The sequence below is a fragment of the Teleopsis dalmanni genome, chromosome 1, assembly GCF_002237135.1.
Source record: "Teleopsis dalmanni isolate 2A chromosome 1, ASM223713v2, whole genome shotgun sequence".
Lineage (NCBI taxonomy): Eukaryota > Metazoa > Arthropoda > Insecta > Diptera > Diopsidae > Teleopsis > Teleopsis dalmanni.
The window spans coordinates 12068273-12091324 of record NC_051846.1 but is presented as its reverse complement, the minus strand read 5'-3'; the positions used below and the strand labels follow the sequence as shown (position 1 = coordinate 12091324).

Here is a 23052-nt window from a genome sequence, read left to right as displayed (position 1 = left end):
GTACATATTTTTGGATGTATAATTTACAATAAAATATAATGGTGTACATACAAACGCTTGCACTGCATTGACTATTTTTTCCCCTTTTACTGGTACTCTTTTGGTAAGATAAGCACATGAAGATAATAATAATAACGTTTAAATTCATATGCTTCATGGAGCAGCAGCAGCATTTAAAGGATATAATTAACATGAGTTGAAAAGCCATAAAATAGGTTGATTATCGTGCAAGCATAAAATAAATGGCAGTGATGATCTATGGTCGAAAAACTTAATTTTTTTTATATTTATTACCTCAGTTCATTTTAAGCTTGCAGTAAAATTTAAGATTTCTACAATCTTATATTATATTTTTAAAATTTTAAAATTTAAAAGTACAGTAGTAACTTAATTATTTTTTATATAAAAAATACATGTATTTGTTCATTAGTTTACATAAATTATAAAATAAAATAAAAAAAAACAATTTAACTGCAATAAACAAAACATTACAATCTAGTAAAGAATGTTAACTATTAAGTCCGTTTAAGTTTCTTATTTGTCATTTTTGCAAATTATTTGCTGATTGAAATATAATTCGTTTATGACTGGTAATGTTAGAATTGAAAAAGTTTGTGCTGATTTCCAGTCACTGTCTTGAAGTCACTGTCTTAAATCCGACTTTTTGATGATAATTTAACGGCAAAAAGTTTTTTCACGAAAAACACCTAAAATATATAAAAAATTTTTATTATTTCTTTTAAAACAATTAAAAATGTTTTTAATTTTAATTACTTGTACGGAACATGTCACCAGAATAACCAAAATTTGACTGAGAGAGAATGTTTGTATATAGGAATTGTTGTCTAATAATAAAGCATAATCACGAGCTTCTCGAGTTCTGCTGTACGATTGATAAGAGAGCATATCATTGATGTTGCGTTCTACGGCACCAATTGATGACTAAAAATAGATAAAAAAATAAAAGAAATGTAACTTTAGCTTTTTCGATTTTGCAATAATATAGATAATATATATCTTAATAATAATAATATAGATAATTATATTTTAAATCTATTACTAGTTTCAAAAATTAATAAATTATTGTAAATTTTTCAATTTTAGAAAATTAAATGAAAGAAAGTATATGCAAAAACAAATAACAATTATTCATCATTTACTTTCTAAAACTTGTTGGATATTTTAAATTAGTTGTTTGAACACAAAGTCTTATATATAAATTCCTGCACTACAAGCAATTTAAGCTAGTTATGCCATTAATATAACTAAAAACCTAATTCATACAAGTCAAATTTAAAAGATATCGAAACTGGTAGCTTAGAATCCTGTTTACACGATATAAATTTATATTCATTAGTTGCTGACTTATTATTATACTGTTGTTGTAGTTCGTAAAGACTCATTTCTGAAGTCTCTTTTGGAAATGTTGAAGTGCACTTGATTGTCGAACTCGACGAGTGTCTACGCGATCCCAATCCCCCTTCACATTCCTTAAAAATCCCCTCACCCTCATTTAATCATTACCCATCCAAATCTTAACCCATGTATTCTTCGTGTAATCCCTTCATTTTATCTTCTTTTTAGATTCGCGTACGAATAGGTTATAGCATAAACCAACACAGAAACAGATGGACATGGATTTATATTATCATGCTTTTGAAGAATATATTGGTTTATAAGCCTCTATGTCTAACACTGCATTTCAAAAATATTACCAAAAATAAAATATTCGTAAATTACATTAGTTTGAATTAAAAAAAAAGTTGGAAAAAAATTATTGATTAATTAAATTTTTATTACTTTTCTTTAATATTTAAGTTTAGTTCATATAAAAGTAATAAAATTTGTTACTTAATATAAATGCCAGAACATTTCAAAAAAAATCCACTTCTGCTAAAAAGGATTATAAATAAAATTATCTTACTATATTCGAGAGGTAGTTATGTTGTATTGTTTACTTAATATAAAATTAATCTTTTCTAATAAGAATATGAGAATATGTTAAAAAATATCAATAAAATAAAAATAACTATATATAAAAAATTATAAAATGATATATAAATATATATATATATATATATATATAAATAAAAATATGTAAAAGTATAGTTAAATATATTATAAAAATATCAATATATAAAAAGCTAAACAAAAATGTGTTTAAAACAATTCAAAACTATTTAAAAAATAACTATTTAAAAATTAACTATTTAAAAATATTTAGTACAACCGTGCAAACAAGACTAAACAAATCTGACCATAAACTCATCTACAACTTGGAAAATATTTAACTTGAATAGAAGCCTACAATATTTTAAACCTTATTTAATGGACCGATAGAACTCAATGATGATCATTGCCAAGAATAAAGAATAGGAAATTATTGAACTTTAAGCTAAGGTGCAGGCTGAACCTTGCCAAAGAGCAAAGGTACAATTATTCGAAAACTCTTTTGTAAACCATATCAAAGAACTATCAGAATTTGATATCGGAAGTATTTAAAAAAATTTTTAGGAACAAATAAATTGGTTACAATGACACAGCCTTAAACCTAATAAATAACCTAAAACGGCTCGAAATTAATTAATAATCATAATCATTTAAAATTTTTTTTTTTGTTTTGTTTAAATAAATATTTAATCACAATTTTTAATAAATATTTATTATTTTTTATAATACGTATATTATTCAATCAATTATTTTATTATATTTTTTTCTCAATTTTAATATTTGGTCTGTTATAACTATAATATATATTTAGTAATATCATAAATTACTTCGCAATTGTTAATATTATAAATATTTTGAAACGAATATAGCAATGAATTGATGTATTTTCTAATTATTTTTTGTATTTCGTTTAATGTTATCTGAATACTGAGAAAAAGCACATGAAAAGATATTAAAATTATTCAGCCTTATTAATTGTTATTTGAACAATATATTGCGAATGGAAGTCTCTTTTATTTTTATATACAGAATGATAATTGATAAGATAAATGTTTTTAATGCCAATTGTTATCTTTAAGGAAGCATTCTCTTATTTTGATTTCGTCGAACTTTTCTAACTATACAAATTTAATCAAAATGATTGTCGTAAGTCTTTAATTTTAATATTACAATAAAATGTATATCTATAAGACAGATAACCCAAAAGCAATTGGTAGTAGCTCAATTATTGAAATAAAAATTAAAGCTTAAAACATATAAGATAATAAATTACAAAATTTAACAATTGAAGAGAATAGTTAATGTGAATCAAATTTAAATTTTTACACATTACATACATGTTAATTAAATTTAACTTTCTTAGCGGTAGTAAAATAGCGAATTGGTCAACCCCTCTCAATAGTCAACCTATAAATATTTCTTCACACTAGCTAACAACTGTTGCTAATTTTGAAAACTTGTTACACTTTACAACTACAATAATATTAACTAAATTATAACAAATCAATCCTACAGCATAGTTGCACCACACCTCAGAAAACCAGTTTATATGTTAAAATCGCATTGAACCACAACTTACCGTAAAATTTTGCATATTTAATTGCAGGGCTTCAATTTCTTTAGCATATTTATCCCAGGCATCGTATTTAACCACAGTAATATAAATATTAACTAATTTTCCAGCAAAACGTGAAAATTGATTATCAATGCAAACTGAATAGTAACCGCCAGGTGACACTTGATCTGTATAGTCTGCTGTTGGTTGCCACTGGTACGGTTTTACAATTTGTCCCGCTGGATTACGCACAGCAAATCCAGCCATGCCATCGCCACCACGCACAACCTATGACACAAACTATTGCAGAAATATAATGTTAATAATAAATTAATTACTAACTTACACTAAATGATACATAAAATGTGGCGCCAGGTTGTACATATTGGTGGTAGCAATCTTCTTTACCGGCATCGATGTGCACTTTATAATCCATTGCTACCGCTGGTAAATTTTCATACCATGGCTTAACAGGATCTTGTGCATTTGTTTTATGTTTTTCATTAAAAATTAATAAAAAGAAAAATGTTGTAGAAATCAAAACTTTGTGCCACGTCAAAAAACTCATTGTATTTTGACTTTCACTACTGTTGCTTACTTTGAAACCAATAATGCAATCACAACATAAGACAACAACAAAAACATCAAAAACAAATACCAGAGTTGTATTTGGAAAAGATGAAAATAAATCACAGCACTTGTATGTTTAAATACAAATGTTATTTAAGAAATATTTTTTAATGTATTCAAATAATGTTAATAAATTTCTTAATAGTTAGAAACAACATTTTTCATCAACAAATAGTAAATTGTTTAATGCAATTGCAAATATTATTACAAATATTACCTGTGCGAAACCAAAGAAGTCATATTTTAGCTAGGTCATAGTGTTGCAGAAATTAAACAAAAGTAATCGGTTCTTATTGTCTAAATTATTGTTATCATATAAACAACATATACCTATTTATGGAGCCTACATAAAAATTCATTTTATACAGGCACAAAAAATATAATAATAAATAATATAATTAAAGTTGATGGAAATTTTGAATACAATAGATCAAAGTACTTAACAGCTTAATTTATTCTAATATATACAAATAATAATAATACATTACATATTAAGGTGAATATGTATATATCATATATTTTAACTGCATATAATTTGGTACTACAGTAACAGAAGGTTTTTTTAAGTATTTATACTTAATTTAAAAAAATATAAAATAATGTTGATCAGAAAAATGTGAATTCAATTAGAAGGCTACCTAAAAGGTTAACCCTTTTAGTTGTTATTTGGGTAATGTTAAGCTTTTTCATACTGTTCCGTTTTTTTAAGTATTGTATAATATGTTGTTTTATTTTATATTTTTTTAAATTTAAGTCCAGTTAATTTAATTATTAAATAATAATGAATTTAATATAATACAAGAAAAAGTAAAAAGTCTAGTAGAATATTTTCTCACTTAGAAAAAAAGTTTTTTTGTATAAAAAACCAGTATAATTTTTCTTTTCAAATTTAAACAGGAAATTTTAAACAGAAATTTAAACAAATACAAAAATATATATATATCAGTGTAGGCGTAGCCAACACTCTTTTTCATTTCAATGATATTTTTTGTCAGTTTTAAAACAAGAGAAATCTTAATATATCATTCCCCTATGTCTTTTCCAGGCTCCTATTACTTTTCTTTTTCTCCTCTTTTAATACACAAATAATTGCTTATTTAAATTTTGAATTCTAAATAAATAATGTCATTTTCGATTAGCAAATCTAGATTTGCTTTTGATCTATCATTTTTCGCTTGAGTTTTGTGAACCAACTGAACATATTTAGGGTAATGTCTAAATATTATTCAGATAATATAAGATAGCTATTCTGTTATTAATCTGGCAAAATGGCTAAAGTGTTCTAAATTAATCCAGAGAGTTAAGTATTTTGCCTGAGATTAACCAATCAAAAAAGTAAACTGTACTAAAAGTTTATCTAGGGTGAAAAAATTGTCCAAGATTTGTTAATCAAAAATGCCATAAGTATTTCAGGGAAATAACATTTCCCCGAAATGTTAAGGGGGAAAAACAAATTTTTTGTGATTTTAAATAATAATTAAAAATCGTAAATTTAAATATTTTTAAACATGTGCTTTATTTTATTCCTTTCTTTACAATTCTTTCATATCTTTTTTCTCCAACTATTCATTACATATTTTACCTTTGCTATGCTTTATTTAATGTTTCATACATTTTTGTAATTTGTTTCCTATTTGAATCGAACATGATACTAATGAACATGATGATGATGACGTTGCTTTGTAAATGCTAATTATTTGCTTTGCGGTGATAATCTTGATTTTGTGTTTATTATTATAATTTTTATATATATATATATAATTAATATAAAATATAATAGAAATTATAATAATTGATGTACATGTGAAAACTTAACTTATGAATATGTGAAATTGGTTCCCAATGTTATACATATTTTTGAATCATAATGATGATTATGCATAATTTTTAATACACTATAGACTATAATTATCATTAAATTTTATAAATTTATTATAATCTTATTAAACTTATTTTAAAAAAATTTACAATTCAGTTATTTCTCAAAATTTATGAGTATCGAAAGTAATAATCTTTTCATATAATTACAAATTATGATATAAATTAAGCAATTATATTAATTTTAAAATATTATTGTATATTCATAAATATAATATATTTTAATTTGAATTTTATTTTTAATTAAAATTATTTTTAGTAGAAATTCTAAATATAAATCAAAATTTAAATATCGAAAAAACAGCATATAAAAAACATTATTGCATTATAAATTTTAATATTCATTTCACTATTTTTTTATGTTTCTGCTATAACATATTTCTTTTTAAAATATTTTTATATGTTGTAATTATATTGTATTTATATGTATTTAACTTTTAATATTGCGCAATTTTTTTCTTACGTTTTGCCTATTTCATATATCATCAATTTGTTTCTTGCAACTATTTTCACATATTATAAAGTATAAATTTGTTATGAATATTTATTTATAGTACTTGATATTGTTAGATATATTTATTTTTATTTAAATTTTTGTTGCATCGTATAAAATTTGTCCGCAAAAATATATTATAAAATGAGTATATATCCTGGTGTACGTACTGTATCGAATGGACCAGCTGAACGCAATGTCTCTTCGCTACATTGTTAAAAATATATATTTATATATATTTTTTAGACTTTATTCTTTTCTTATAAAAAATGAGCTAATTTAACACATTTTGCTGTTAATATCATATATTTGGTTTTATAAATTTTTAATTTTTATTCGATTGATCGTCGAGAGATAGCATGAAACTTGCTGATATTATAGTTATATTGCATCAATTGAAAAGCTCAGCATTTATTTAACTATCATATAAATATAATATATATTTATTATAATATGTTTTTTTAATTATGTATATATATTTATATATATATACATATATATCAATATATATCAATATTAAAGTATAATAAGTAGAAAAAATCTGTTTCCATTTAAAAAAAATTAAATTAATTAAATCATATATAGTGGTATCTTATTAGAATATTACAACTGTAAATTTATTATTATAATTATTATTATTATATATATATAATATGTATAATTTTTATTACTACATTTATATAGTAAATTTTAATTAGATCTAAAAATCATCAGTCGCATTCGGGCCCATCAGAAAAATGACCGCGTACATCGAGTGCCGACGCTAATTGAAATATTATATGCGACAGTGATGGATGTTCAAGTAACTCATTGGATGGCAATGGTGGTTCGCATCGTGGTCTCATATGGCGTCCACGAAAGCCACGATGTAATCTCAGTACAACATCACAGAAGACAAAACGTAAAATAAGTGTACGTAAAAAATCATCTCCAAAAAATTGGACATACGATGAATCTTAAATTAAAAAGATCGTATAAAGTGATAAGTAAAAATTTTTTTAAATAAATGTAATAATTTAATTGTTTTATTAGTTGTTTAACTGCTAAATATTATTTTCGTGATATTTTTAATTAAATTCTTATTTTTAATTACTTAAATTCTATACTTCTATAAACAAATTCTATTGTCGAATGTTATAAACATTTCTCGAAGTTTTATTTGCCTTTTTTGAAAGTTATATTATTAAAGTTATATTCTTAAGTTTATATTAAATTCATAACTCACGCTTAATAATTGATTGTTACATATAACTCAGCATTTAAAAGTAAACATACCAATAAAACCTATGCCTTGCTCAATTTCATCTATTCGACATCGTGTCACAAGTCTTGATGCCTCCGTAATAAAACGATCTACATAGGATTGACAACGTTCCCAATGATGTATGGGCACATCGCCAACATTGCAAATATAACATAACGCAGTTAGTGGGGAATGCAGGAACAATGTAAAAAGAGAACCATGATGCTGTACATCCGCTGTATAAAAAATATTATATATATTTGTAATTATACAAAAATATTAGATTTAATTAAAGTTTACTTTGAAATGCTGGCGGGACATCTTGTGGTGACATTAATATAACTAATGGCTGACCAAAATATCTCGGTATATGCTGAAAGACAAACGAATTATCTGAATCTATAATAATGAACATAGGTCTTCGAGTAAACGGGTACAAGTCGCCGGGATATAAGCAATGATTCTCTTTATAGGACTTCCCTCGACATGCTATGCCTCCGCCATCAACGCCGTCTCGTTTGACGCTTGTAGCGAGGCCACCCAATTCATAACCATCTAAAAAGCATATACATATATATTTTTTAAACGTTGTATTAATAGTATAGTAATAATATATTATTTTATTTACAGTCTTCTGGATGTTTTGTAGTCGAGAAACAACCATCAGCTGACATATATAACAGTAAAGCACCTCCTGGTGGTAATTCTTTAAATCCACTAGCTAAAAACACCAGAAGTTGACTAATCGAAGGCTTGTATAATAAATATTTATGAGGATTGTCTCGATAATGACGGCCATTTTCTAAGTAGCCCTTAGAACCTGGAACACCATATGGTGGTATACGGCTGGCAGCTGGACTGGCATCGTGTCCATGCATACCATGTGAAGCGTTCATGGGATGAGTTGATTCCGTTGGTTCCCGTTCTAGCGTCTGTAACATTCTGTAATTTTTAACATTTATAAACTATTATTAAAAACTTGTACTTTATTATAAAATATAATTATATTATTTACCTGAACATATCCATTGTAAGTTCGGAAAACTTAGCTTGTTCGCATGCAGAGCCCACAATTAAAATTTCTTGCAGACTCAATGTCATGTGGGGTGACCGTTCGCATGGAGGCGTTGTTAACGGTGACAACCTAGAACCGGAACCACTGATCATCAGTTGGTGAAGTTATACTATTCTAATGAGATGAGAATGGGGCCCGTGCTTTCACAGAAGAATTGAGAATGTGATGCTAATGAAGTGACGTGCAAGTGTGCGTGCGCTGAGTATCAGCACATTTAATCGAAAACAAATGAAACTTTTTAAAGTGCGTGGATGCAAAGTGTATTTTTGTGAAATGATTGGTGGAATGATATGTGCATTTAATGCTTTTGATGAGTGTTTTGGTGTTTCAAGTCTTCTGTGATAAGCACAATATTTTCACCTAGTTCAAACCATAGCATACAACTTAATATAAACTTACAATATAAAATTTGTTAAATAATTCATATATAGTAAAATATAATTATACATAGATAAAAAGAATTGGATAAATTAGCAAAATCTACAAATTATTCTTTAAAATTACAAAATTATAGAAAATCATATTGGAAGATAATAGTAAATCAAAAATTAAGTAACTAGTATACCTCCCAAAATAAAAAAAAATTTTGTAGGCTAAATTCTATTTCCTCCCAAAGAAAGCACGGGCTAAACTTTTCGCTAATATGGCTTTTTCGGCGATTTGTCTCACCTGTGTGATAGTATGATGGGATTGGAATCCGCATGAAGAACAGCAACGGCAGCTTCAGCTTTTATAAAACCTTTAATTTCTTCTAAAACTAATGACCATTCTAAATGATCTTCAGGCTCGTATCTAAAATAGAATATATATATGTTTATAATATCTTTTAGTATTTGCAATCAAATTGATTTTCTTACGTTGTTGTATATTCCTGTATTTGTTTTTCCAACTCTGTAACCAACTCTCGCACCAATTTCATCTTCTTTAACAGTAGACAAACAACAATAAATCGCGCATAATATCGTAATTTCTTAACCATTAAATCTGGTCGATCCTCTTTTATGGCACGGGAATAATAGGCTCTGCCTCTGATGGCCGCATAAAATTGATAAGCTTCATTCAGGTAATTCGTTTCACTAGTTCTTAGACTAAAAATTTATTTAATATTAATTAATTCTTAATATAATTAATTTAAAACTAATAAAAAAACATTTTATTGTTTTATAGAGCAAATTTTTTTAATTATTATTTTTATTTTTGAAACGGTTATAGACTTTAGTCGAAATATTGGTGGAAATGAAACATAATTTTTAAAAAATAATTTATTTCACCAATTGATTAATTAAAGATAAAAGATAAAGATAAAAATAATAATTAAAGAATATTCTGTCTATATGTCTTTTACTCCTGGTGAGAACTACAAAATTAGAAAATAATGAGTATATTATAATTATTAAATAAAATATAATAAGGAAATAAGAACTATAAATTTTTAAGTATTGATATCTGTATCAAATAAAACAATCATTTATTATTAAACTTTTTATCTTATGACCATAAAACTTTAGAATTCTTTAATAAACATATATATATTTTTTATATTCTATCATACACATCTATTTATAGACTTTTAAAATATATATTATGGTTTGATTTTGTAATATGTATAACTACGAGTATAAATATTAGCAGACTCTAATAAGCAATCAGGCAAGGAATGCTAAACATCATTTATGGAAGTATATGAAATGTCACGATTTATTACTAAATTTTAACAGTTAAAATTATCTTCTAACAAATAAGGAAATCTCGCCAATGACGGAACCGGAATTGTTTATTATACTAGAAAAAATACTTTTTGGTTATGTTTTTGCAGTTTAACTATTTATATTGTATTGTCTTGGGGCAATTTGCCCGCTAATCTTCCTCCAGCCTGAATATGCTCTTGGGTATAGCATATATCATTTTCAATATAATAAAAAAAATATATATTAAAGCGATTTGAACAGAAAACAGGATATATTTAAAATTTAATAAGCCGCTACTGTATACTGTATTAAACTTATAGTTTTATTTTTATTTCATGAAACTAAAATATAATTGGAGGCATGTTAATGTTTAAGTCTGCATGAGGTACTAGTTGGAGTACTTATCCAAAATAAATGAAATATGTGTGATTTTTGAACAATATAAAAATTATATACTTTATATATCGTTTCTCACAAAATATATTGTTTCATATATTGTTTCTGATATATAATACATCGTACGAGTATCATCATATGACTTAAATGACAACTAAATATTTTTTTAATATTCTCAAGAAACGCCTTCAAAGAGTTTACGATTTTAAAACTTTTTTCCCTCTCTAATTCAAGGAGGAAAGCATAATTTAAAATGGCTCAAAAAGTATTAAATATATACTATGTTCTGTATAATAATGCTAATTAAAATATTATATTATTATTTAAACTTAAAATTTTTTAATATATTTTAATATGAATTGTGGTGTAGTCATGTCCAATTTTGTTAACTAAATAAATCTCGAGTTTAATTTTATACTTACTAGTAATGATAATAAAGCTGTCCAATTTTGCTGGCGATTTCCCCAATTTGCCATCGTTTTAAACCATATTTTGAATCCAACACCATACGATGCTGTTGTTGGAATTTCCATAATTTTGTATATACATCAAAAGTGCGTCCAAAATAAGCCTGCCACTGCCGGTGGCCATATTGCGGCAGATCTCTATTGAATTAAATAATATATACATGTGTTATTATTTGTTTTGTACTAAATAAAAAACATTTCTAATATTTACCTGAGGCCGTTGAACAATTGCTTTGATTTTTCTAACAAATGACAAAACTCCAAAACTAACTTTCTGTCCTGTTCTTCTGTGGATTCCATTTTCACCATACCGTTTCAATTAAAGTAAAATGTTATGTGTAAATTGTTAAAGAACTGCAAATGAATGAGAGGAAAAATATTAAATATAAACAAAAAATAAAACATTCGAATTTTAGTGTAATAAAAGATATTTTTAATTGACCTACATTACTCATGAACTAACAAATCTTATTGAAAATTTCAGCAAAATGATTTTTATCAAGCGGAATTGCGCATACCAAAGGAATGCTATTATACTCGCTTTAATATAGTAAATTAGTTCTACATATAAAATTTATTTTTTAATTTTTAATTTTTAATTTCATTCTGTGCTACCCGCTTACTCAAGTATTTATAATAACACTTTAGCTACTCACAAACTATGCACTCCTCAGCCTCTCTAGAAAATCTGAAAAGCGATTTTTCACTTGAAAATATCTCAATAGAACTCAATAGAAAACAGAAAACAATTGCTTAACTTATCTACACATACCGCAAATACCAAACTGATTCATCTTTTAATAATGCTACAATCACCAGCCAGTGGCTTCTAGCTTATATGTTAGCTTTTAGTTAATGGTTTAGTGTGACTATTTCGTCAGAGACAGATGCCGCTGACGCTACTACTGACACTACTACTGACGCTGTTCATATATTATCTGATCTCTTGAAATACACACTTCACTCATTGCCGTCGTTGATGGCTTGGCATAAGAATCAATTTAATAATTTGCAAACAAACCGAATGTTGCTAGTATGAGACTGATGATGATGCCATGCTGAGCGTTTTTTGAGCGACAGCCGCCACTTCCCACCCACAAATCGAATAACCTATACGGATGATGACATGAGTATACGTATTCAACTAAAGTATGTACACCAAATAGACAGTACAAAATGACTGATTTCCCCAGTGTGAGTAATAATCTTGTTGTTAACCTAACCTAACCCAACTATGCCCAAGTCTATATGTTACATAGTTAAAGCAAATAAACTGACTATACAAATCTCATTTTTTCTGCTTAATGGAAAAACCTATTATTAGTCTTATTGGGTGGTGAAGAGTATAATATTACGAATTTAATTTTAGTTCTGTTAGCTTTATTATTGCTACTATATCTGCTATTGACTCACTGGAAACGTATAATCTGATGCCAACATCAAATCAACTTGTGTGCCACGAAAAAAAAGATGTCAACCAAACATACATTTACGTTAAACAACAAATTCGGAACAAAGTTCCCGAAATAGGTTAGCACCAAAATTGCATTTTAACGCATTGCGAATATCCTTCATGGAACGTAGTACTACCAATGTGCTACGTTTTGGTTTCAGTTTCGGCTTACGGTTGCCATAAATAATATTTCTTCAACAATTCCATTGTTATTGTTGTTGACTTAAATTTTTTTAGGTTTTTGGATTTTAGCTATTTTGGCTGCAGTAGGAATTTGCGCAAAGTAAATACTTTTATTTTATATATATTGTGTTCAAATGACATTTCCACATAAATTTTCCAATGATACGCAAAGTATAAGTATACTTGTATTATTGTACTATGAGTAAAAGTATTATTAGTCCTTCAGTGAGAACGAAAACCAGCATTATGCCTACTTCAAGTAGAAAGCATTCAACAATTTGAAAAACCCAATCACGCATTTAATATACGAGGGATGCATGAAAAATTTTAAAAAATTTTGTACAATATATCATTGAAATTACATTTTATCTTATTTTGTGTGTAACATACGAGTCCACGGTCTTTAATTGACATGTTTCCACTATTATACAGCAACACTTTCTTACTCAAGAGATGACACTCTGTGACTTTTTAAAAATTTCAAAACTCAAAATAACAATAATACCTATAAAGGCGAAATAGCAGAGATCTCAAGACCAAAGTATCAACCATTAACAGCTATCACTTGTGAAGCATAGCGTTACTATCCAGACACTCTGTGACTTTTTCAAATTTCCCGAACTTAAAATGACGTACAAAGGACAAGATTTTTATGCAAACAATAGATGATATGAAGGCGAAATTACGGAGGCCTCAAGACCACACCTAAAAGGCGCGCTAGAAATTTTTGACAAATTGAAAACTGCGGTAGCATGAGTGCATAATATCAAAAGGTACTGCCTTACATCGAAAGGACAAAAAAAAACCATTGACAACTTAGAAAAGACTTTTTGGGAACATCAACGTTATCATTATCAATTCTAATTTAGATTCATAGAAGCCAGCACAATTATGATTCCTCAATTAGAGTATTCCTCAAACAATAAAAAATAGTATTTAATATAATATTAACTTAATAAAACATTAACTTCAGCCCTCATCTTCAAACTGATTCAGAGAGTGTGTTGCTGATATATTGCAAATAAGACAATTCATGTAGTAATAAGTACATTTATTATAAAAAAAAATGTCATACAAATGGAAGAAAGTGCTCTGACTGGAAAGGTTTTTGAATCAGTACCTACTGGTGGAAAACGCAGTCTAAGGACCTAGTGGCCAACAATATGAAGGCAGATGGCACTACCAACTGGTAACAGCAAACAACTGATTCGGTAGGCTAGTGGTCGCTACTAGACAAGACTAAGCACTACTTACGTCCATAATGACCAACTTAGTAAGTAAGTAAGTATAAAGCTCTATGAAGTTGTTGATTTAAAAACTGTGCCAGTCAGTTTAAACTATAAACCACTTTATTGAATATTTTTTCTGAACTTTTATCTTCAAAAAAAATTTAATTAAATAAAACATTTTTGTACGTACGACTCTGTTTCATTTATTTATCAAAATTTGCACATAAAATTTTATTGCACACACAATTGTGCTTCAGTTTGTGGAATATTGCATATGACATGTATCCTTGCGCATATCCTGCAAACATTCTTACCTTGTTTACAATATGCACTGTACACTGTGGAAAACTCTCAATTCTTTCACTTGGTTTAGGCACAATTTTTTTACCTCTTATTTCTGTTATTTTTGTTTAATTGCCCACAGGTAGTAACACTTTTATGTGACATAATTTTAAACATTTTGGCATAAATTGTGTTACAAATTTAAATAAAAAAATTTTATTCACTACTATTATGCGAGGTTTTAATTAAAATGGGATTTGTGTGTGAATTCTCAACTCCACAAACGACCACATTCGAAGTATGGTATTACTTTTTATTATTTTATATAGGAAAAATCAATTAAAATTGTAATTTTTGAAAAACAATTTCAGCATTCATTTAAGCGGAAATATTACCTATCACCATTTTGCTGCCATTTTCCTACATTATCCTTTGCAAACGACAATATTAACTTTTTACTACACTTACTACCATTGTTACTACTACAACTGCTCCTGATGCTAAAACCGATGCCGATAACGTTGTCGATGCCGATGCCGATGCGATGCTCTTCCAACTTTAGTTTCAAAAGGACTACAGCATCGTTGTTGTTGTGGCTTTCATTTTAATGGTTGAAAGAGCAGAGACACAACTACACAAACATATGGTAAATGGCCCACATTGATTTTCATTCAACGGAACTAGGTCAATATTTAACCCAAACTTATCTTTCTCATTACTAACGTTTATGATCTCATATAAAAATACCCATCACTGCTACCTACTTATATATTTAAAATATATATCTATATATATATATATATATATATGTACATGTATATATATAATACATAGCTATGTAAGTATTTTAGATTTTACGTGATAAATATTTATAAATCTGGAATATAAAAATTTTAATGCGACTTAAAGGCAATGAACCATAAAAACAATAAATTTTAAAACAAAAAGTAGCGGATTTTTATAATTAAAAAATTTATTTAAAATAGATTTATTATATATATGTTAATTTTATACTTTAAGGCAGTTAATAAGTCAATGAACAATATTGTAAATGGATTTCTTCAAAGTTCACTGTTAATAATTAAAAATAATTTAAAACAATATTAAATTTTTTTTCCAGAATCCCTCATTTTATTTATATCACAAACATTTCTTACGTTCTTATTTTTTTGTATATATACGAGTAAATATGTATCATGTATCATATATGAAGTAAGTTTGGAACTGAATTTATATTATACCTATATATCTATTTAACTCTAAAATAAACACTGAATCACACAACAATTGAATTAAACAAATGCTTTGGCATTTTGAATTACTTCGTTTATCATAAAATAATTTTCTGCCTAAATACGACTTGCTTCAATATACATTACGTTGTTCTGGTAGTTTTTTCTTATGTTACCAGCCGTTTTTTGAATTTATTGAATGTTTCTTAAACTGTTCGCCACCGAAAAAATCAATGATATTATGAATAAAATTCAAAAACGTCATCATGTGAACAAACACGATATGGTTTAAGAACTTAAACTTGAACACAAAATAGTTTAAAACCATGCAAATGGATTTCAAAAAAGGCAACCAGGGTTCTACTTTCTTAAACCTAGCAGGGAAGATACGATAAACTCTGGATATAGTAGTTTCTGTTAACACGTAGGTATATTTACAGAAATGGCTTTAAAAGCAATTAGTCCACTTCGACTACCGAATCTTTTCAATGACTTTCAGGCAAAATGTGTCTTAGGCAACAAAGTCCATCGATCTGAATATCGTAATCTTCTCGGGCAGCTAAGCTGCCATCGAATATCTAGTAAACACTACAGCTACACTCTTAACAATAAAAGAATGCCGACTAGCTAGCTTACTCTTAACGAACTAGCTAGGCATGTCAGCGTGCAGCTCATATGGATACATATGAGCTGCACGCTGCAACTGCAGGGGGAGTCGAACTATCCAAGTTAGGCACTCTACTCCTTTACATTTATTTCTCAGGTATTTGTGTCAATTGTGTCAATAAAACTATTTGAGCATAACTTAACAAAATTAGTCAGATGAACCATTCATTGGTCAGGACAAGAAACGTGCCAGTAAGCTGCTTCAATTAAAACTTAACCTGCTCACCACTACGGTTTCGGTGCTAATGGGTCACTGTACTCTACTTTATACATCAGTGTCCATAATTGCGTAGGAGAAGATTTAAATCTCTAGATTTTGTGACTCATTTTCTTACCGTCCTGATGGAACACGCTGAACTAGCAGAAATTAAGGTATTATATACAAAAGATTACATTCGACTTTGAAGAAGAAAAAGTGAGATGACAATAACTGACAATAGGTACATATTTATTTTGTTTCCAAAACAGTTATATCACAGGTTATTTTTCCAGAGCTCAAGTGAGCTTTCAGCATAAGGCCTCCAATCCAACCTAACCTTAATGAATAAAATATGATAATCTTTAAATCTAAAAATATGATAACACTCTTAATTTTTAATTAAAAATTTTGTCCTATCATAAGTAATCTACATATTTCCAATAGAAAAGAGTCGTAATAGTGAGAAAATTTTCGTATGCAGAATAATTTTTTAAACAAGTAAACATCCATTATAGTCGTACATGTGTAATAATTAATCAGGAATTCTTCTTCTTTTATAGCGCAATTTCAAGTGATTATTATAGCTAATATATATTTTTATGTTTTTATGTCCCTTGAAATGCTTTTTAATTTTTTTAATCCTATGTTAACCAATTATAAAGAATTCACCTTTGGAACTTCACTTGCTTTGACATAAACTATGACATAAAACTCTACGTTAAACAAGTTGTTTACAATATGAAAACAAAAATCTTATTTTAGAGCTTAAACTCAGCTAAACTTCATGTTTTATTTAAACCGGAAATGAAGTGAACGCAAATATGGCGTTCTGCTAAAAAAAGATGTTACTTATTATTGCCCAACAGAGACAATAGTTATGGCGTTTGTTAGCGGTCTTCGCTGTTGCTGGATGTGTTGATGATGGCAGCTGTGTTAGTGGCAGTGTTAACGATGCTGATGTGTTGATGATGACGATGATGACGATAATGACAATAATGATGTTGTGGTAATAGTAGCTTTGCATCAAGTGGCACACATAAAAAAACATATTGTGGGTATTTTTTGTATGTGTAAGTGTATGCGAATGTTTGCACTAATTTTATTTTGTTTTTTTTTCTTGCTTTTTTTTAGTGAAAAAGTGTGAGCTGTTTCCGGCTTATATCCAAACTACAAACAAATACCTAGTTATTGTGGGCTAAAAAGTTTTTACGCTCTCAGCCATTGACTGCCACAGTAACTGACTCGTTTAAATATATTTTGAGAGTAAAAAACAAAAAAATAAAAGTAAATAAAAGCAAGTAAAGAAAATAGAATCACCGTTAGAAAATCCCGCATAAAAAACGCACTTTCTCATAGACACTGGCGGCGAAATGAGCGAAACCGTGGGTGAGCCCAGAGTACTAGTGAAATAGTGAGTGGGACGGAAGTTCTGAGTGTCAACTATCACGGATATTATATGTATGTATTATATGTGTGCCTGTGTTGTAAGGCACAGTGTGCGTACACACTTATCTCCTTGTCTGTCTGTCTATGTGTCTGTCTGTTCGTAAAACGTGTGCTTTTCTGAGTGTTTGTGTATGTATATATTTCTGTTTGCTTGCCTCCGCTTTTTTAACATCCTCTTTGTGTAAACACACTAGAGTAAGAATAAATAAAATTCTTCAAAAAAGCGAAAAATTCGCAAAAAAAAAATATGTTTATAAAAAAGCGGTGAATATCTCCTTTATTATGGCTAAGGGCACAAGGAGGTGCAAACACACGCTAATGTTTGCCGTTGTTACTATTAATATTGTTGCTGTTGCTGTTGCTGTTACTGTTACTGTAGTTGGCGTTGGTCGTTTAGTTCGTTTGCTTGCTCCGTTGCTCGGCGAAACTGAAAACATTATGACGATTATGAGTTTTTATGTTGTTTGCGTAGGCGATGTTGTTGCTGCCTGCTGCCTCCTGCCTGGTGCCTGGTGCCTGCTGCCAGTTAGTTGAGTTGAGTTGAGTTGAGTACAGACAAATGCGGTAGGCGGGAATGGTTATGTGTAGTAGCATTGCTGCAGCCACTGTTCGCCATTCTTAAAGCATAAAAACTTTTTACTTCGCAAAATAACTATTTTTAGCTTTTCATAGCACAAACGATAATTGGAAGTTAAAGTACACATGGACCAGGAGACAAATAATGATGACAAAATTCATTTTTTTGCTTTTTGCTTTTTTCTTTATTATATATTTCTTTTTTTTAATAGTTCTTAATGAAGTTTTTGTGTGTTAGTTTATTTTATGAGTTCGTGCTTTTTAAATATTTGCTCCCTTCACATATAATTTTTTTCGTCGTCTTATGCAAAGCAGAACCAAGCGCTATGCTAGAAAAATTTTGTTTATCGATTTGATTGATAGCCCGTCCGTTGGGGCGTATGATTGTTATTATTTATTCCCAAAAAACAATGCTCAACATTTTGACTTTTTTTTTGATTGGAATAATAAACTTTAATTTATATGTATGTAGATTAAAATCTTCAAATAATGAATATATCCATGGAATTTAGTAAGAAGTATTTTATATTAAATAGTAGTATTATACATAAATTGATATAATATTTAAAAAGTTATAGAATTGAATCATTCTGACTAAATTTTAAGTTACAAGTCAACGAAATGGGTAAATTAAAGAAAAAATTCCACTGATATATTACAACGCATAGTTTGGAAATCTATATCTTACAACTATAGGAACTTATATCAAATCGGAGTAACTGAAAACTTAATAAAAATAGAAAATAGGTAAAGACAATGGATTTGATGTTATCAGAATTTAAATATCCTTCACACAGAGTAGTTAATGACAATCAAAAGTTTATATGACAACTAAATAAAAACAAAGAAGTGAATATATCAATAAAATATTATGTTTTGATATTTTACTTTGCTTTATTTACTAAATAAAGTAATTTGAGAAATAGATTTCAACAATACAAATTCGAATTTATTTACAAATACTTTAATTTTAATAAGAATCTACAATAAAGTGGGAATAATCAACAAACACAGGATTAATCCGTTTTTGGTTCCTAATAGATCTGACAAAAAAATTACACTTGTGATCGAGATTTCAACCAAATTTTCAATTTAATATTTTTTTTAGATGTAATATAAAACATTTTTCAAATTCAAAATCTTTGGAGCCTCTTTTCTTACCGACCTGACAGAGTTGTTAACCTGCAAAATTAGATTGGTTCACTTTCACTAGAATGGGGGAGTCGTAATTTTCGGCATTATTTTAACGTTGACCTCTAGACTGCATATGAACAACGCTAATCTATGGAATATTATTACAGTGGACAATTATTTGAGTTCAAATTTGTTTTGAGCGCAAGGCCTTCACATAATAATCTAACTAAATATAAACCTAATTTATAAGAATACTTGGAATTCTGCCTCTCCTCATATTAGCCATCAAGTTTACTTCTAATCTTAAACCTAATCTTCATGTTTTTGTCAATACTAATCGAAACAATCATAGCAACAACATCAATTAAGATAGCAATAAAAGCAGAACTATATTAAAAACTATAATATGGACTAATATGGGAGTATAACATATGTAAAAAATAAGCTTTACTAAAAATAAAAAAACAATTTTTTTATTAAAGAATGTTTAAGAGGGTAAAAGATTTGGATTTTTTCAGATTATAGACGATTGTTAAAGATGGTAATAGAATTTGATATTATTAGATGTATTTCCAGAAGGGATATGTAAACGCAATATTATTTATATAGCGTTTTTGAAGAATGTTAGTAACTAAATCCTTTGACAGACTATTGATTATTCTTTAATTCAACGTAAGTTAAATCTGTCATTAATCTTAAATTAATATGTATATTAAATTTATTTATGTAGGACACATTATTCCACATAAGTTTAAAAAAGCATTAATAATTAAACTTTTACAGTTGAGACTTCTAATTCGTGTGCGATTTCCCGACATTTTTAAGCATGAAATGACTAATTTGAATATGAATTTAATAAGTGAAAATCATCATCGGTGAAGGACTCGGCATGAGGATGTGTTTTTTTAATTTGTTAAGAGTGCGATGTGTGAAGTACATATATTAGCATTTTTAAAAGCACGCAAATTAAATTATTAAGCAAAAATCACTTCGAAGGGTAAATAACTTATCCGTAATAAAACTCTCAAAAAGGCACCGTAAAGGCTTATTGTAAGCCAGTACAGTTTAATGCACAATTTAACTTGAATAGGCGAAGTTCTTTTTATTAATTTTTAGTTCAGGAGGCAATTTAAGTATAATTGGGTTTAATCCAATAAATTTATAGTAAATAAATCAACAAAAAACCGTGCAATTTTGCTTACTGACAATGCATATGCCAATGTGAAGTATGTTGTAGGCGCATTGAACTGGTGTAGAGATTTTTCTTTACTTCCAAAGTAATTTTCCTTTTATGTTTTTTTTTTGTTTTTTTAAGTGAAAGAACAGACACAAAGAGACATTGTACACTTTATAAGTTTGTCATCAGTCTTTTCAAATAATGCAACTCTCAGAAGGTATTAAACAAAACATTTAATGATATTGACCGTAAGATTATTAATTGTTTCTATTGCTATTTAATTTCATTTTTAATGAATTTAGTTTTTATATTTTTAGATTTAGAAGTATTTTAATTGCATTGCAATCATATTAAAGTCTAATTAGATTTTTCTTCTCACAAAGAACATAACCTCAACGGAAGCGTATAAAAATTTGATGATTTAAAGCAATATTATTAAACAAAATAGATTTTATCACATAAACTCACATTAATTTTTTAATTTTTTACTAATTTATATACAATTTTATAATAAAATATAACTAATTTCTATGGAATCACAAACTTCACACCGTTCCTGCCAGCATGTGCTGCAGCACTTTATCTGCACCCACCGTACTGTGAGTCTGTTCACAGTCTTCATTCAACGAAAAACTTTTCAGTTTTGTGCTCGTACCTTTTCGTAGCACAACAACTCATTGTGTACTCATTCGTTGGCCCTTCTCCTCCTGCGAAAAATTAACTGCTGCCGCCGTTGCCGTTGCCGTTCAACACTTTACGTTTGTAAAGCTCCTGTCAGAGTTTGGCTTCTTTATAGTAAATGCATTAATTCAATCTTATGAACTTCTTTTTAAAAAAATTCTATACTTCTATTATTCTATTATTCTATAAATCGTTATAAAAACACCGAATTACATATTTGAAATTTTTAATTTTCCATTTTCGTTTTTGTCTCTTGCGTTTGCAAGATTTTTATACTTGACATATGGAATGCGAATTTTGCCGGTTTTCATTTAGCAATTTATCAACTTTTCAACATTTTCGTTTTAAATTTTTATGTTTTTTCAAATGTTCTTAAACAATTTATTCACTTAAACCTTTTTTGTATAATTTTATTAAATATTTGTGCATTTTTTGTCACTTTTTTCATTTATTGTGTACAATTAAGTCTACGTTTTGGTTCACTACTGAAATAATGCATTTACATTTTTTAACGAAGGGTGGTTTATCGATTTTTTCAATATGAGTTTTCGCTATAGTATTTTGTTGGGGGTGTAAATTTTGACAAAGCACTGGCAAAAAAATTTCCCTTTGAAAGGAAATTTATTTTTTCAAACATTCGCGGTAATTTTTTACTACTATCTGTCATTTGTTAAAGGAAGTGTTAAAAAGTGTTCCAAATTAAAAGTTGTGTACAAATTTAATTTAAATAAAAATATTAAATTGTATTGTGAAAAACCAAAAAAACTACTACTGGAAAGTTTTATTTTGCATATATAACAAGTATTTTATTTATACTACAAAATATTCTCTATTTACTCTGCAATAATCATTTCAATTCAGACATATACAAAAAATATTACCGGGAAAGTTTACTTTTTATATATAATAGGATTTCGAATTATACTATAAATATTCTCCATTAACTCAATAATCATTTCAATTCTTTCAACTACCAAATTTTAATACAAACCATATCCCTTTTTTCCTTAGCATCCTTTTTTCCGAGTGGCTAGTTGTTTTAAATAGTAATTTCGATGTTTTCAAAGTTTCTGTAAAATTGTTCAAGCCTTTTTTTTCTTAATTTATATTTCTTTTTCTGCGAACAAGCAATGTTTCAACAACGTACGAAATTATTTTTTATCATTGTTTGAAAAAAATCTTAAGCTACACAACATAAACCATTGCTAATGGAAATAATATCACAAAACTACACTTATAGAGATTAATATCTTTGAACAACTATACGGATCTGTCAACGAAACACCAATTAAGTCACATCACACATTTTTTTATTCATCTTTTAAAGCAATTGTAACGTTTTTTAATAAAATTAATTTGGACTTTATTTGCTTTATTAAATTAAAACAAACAAGTATAAATGACGTATATATAATCCTA

The 23052-nt window shown here is 27.8% G+C and overlaps 2 protein-coding genes across 3 annotated transcripts; both read right to left on the bottom strand.

Moving 5' to 3' along the window:
* Positions 1 to 400: 400 nt before the first annotated feature.
* LOC119668582 (uncharacterized membrane protein C17A5.08) lies at positions 401 to 4136 on the bottom strand. The gene is made up of 4 exons (XM_038078136.1): positions 3852 to 4136; positions 3530 to 3793; positions 775 to 942; positions 401 to 707 (listed from the first exon to the last, which is right to left on the bottom strand). The coding sequence occupies exons 1-4, from the start codon at positions 4071 to 4073 to the stop codon at positions 651 to 653; spliced, it is 711 nt and encodes a 236-aa protein (XP_037934064.1). The 5' UTR covers positions 4074 to 4136; the 3' UTR covers positions 401 to 650.
* Positions 4137 to 7157: 3021 nt separating this feature from the next.
* On the bottom strand, positions 7158 to 21980 carry LOC119672897 (protein SCAI). 2 transcript variants are annotated; one of them, XM_038084062.1, is made up of 10 exons: positions 21608 to 21980; positions 11587 to 11729; positions 11331 to 11513; positions 9682 to 9912; positions 9494 to 9616; positions 8765 to 8908; positions 8378 to 8691; positions 8050 to 8304; positions 7782 to 7985; positions 7158 to 7461 (listed from the first exon to the last, which is right to left on the bottom strand). In XM_038084062.1, exons 2-10 carry the CDS (start codon positions 11682 to 11684, stop codon positions 7217 to 7219), a joined length of 1797 nt encoding a protein of 598 aa, XP_037939990.1. In that variant the 5' UTR covers positions 11685 to 11729; positions 21608 to 21980; the 3' UTR covers positions 7158 to 7216. The 2 variants fall into 2 exon arrangements, with proteins under 2 accessions (XP_037939990.1, XP_037939991.1); XM_038084063.1 differs by having other exon boundaries at positions 8765 to 8893.
* Positions 21981 to 23052: the final 1072 nt, after the last annotated feature.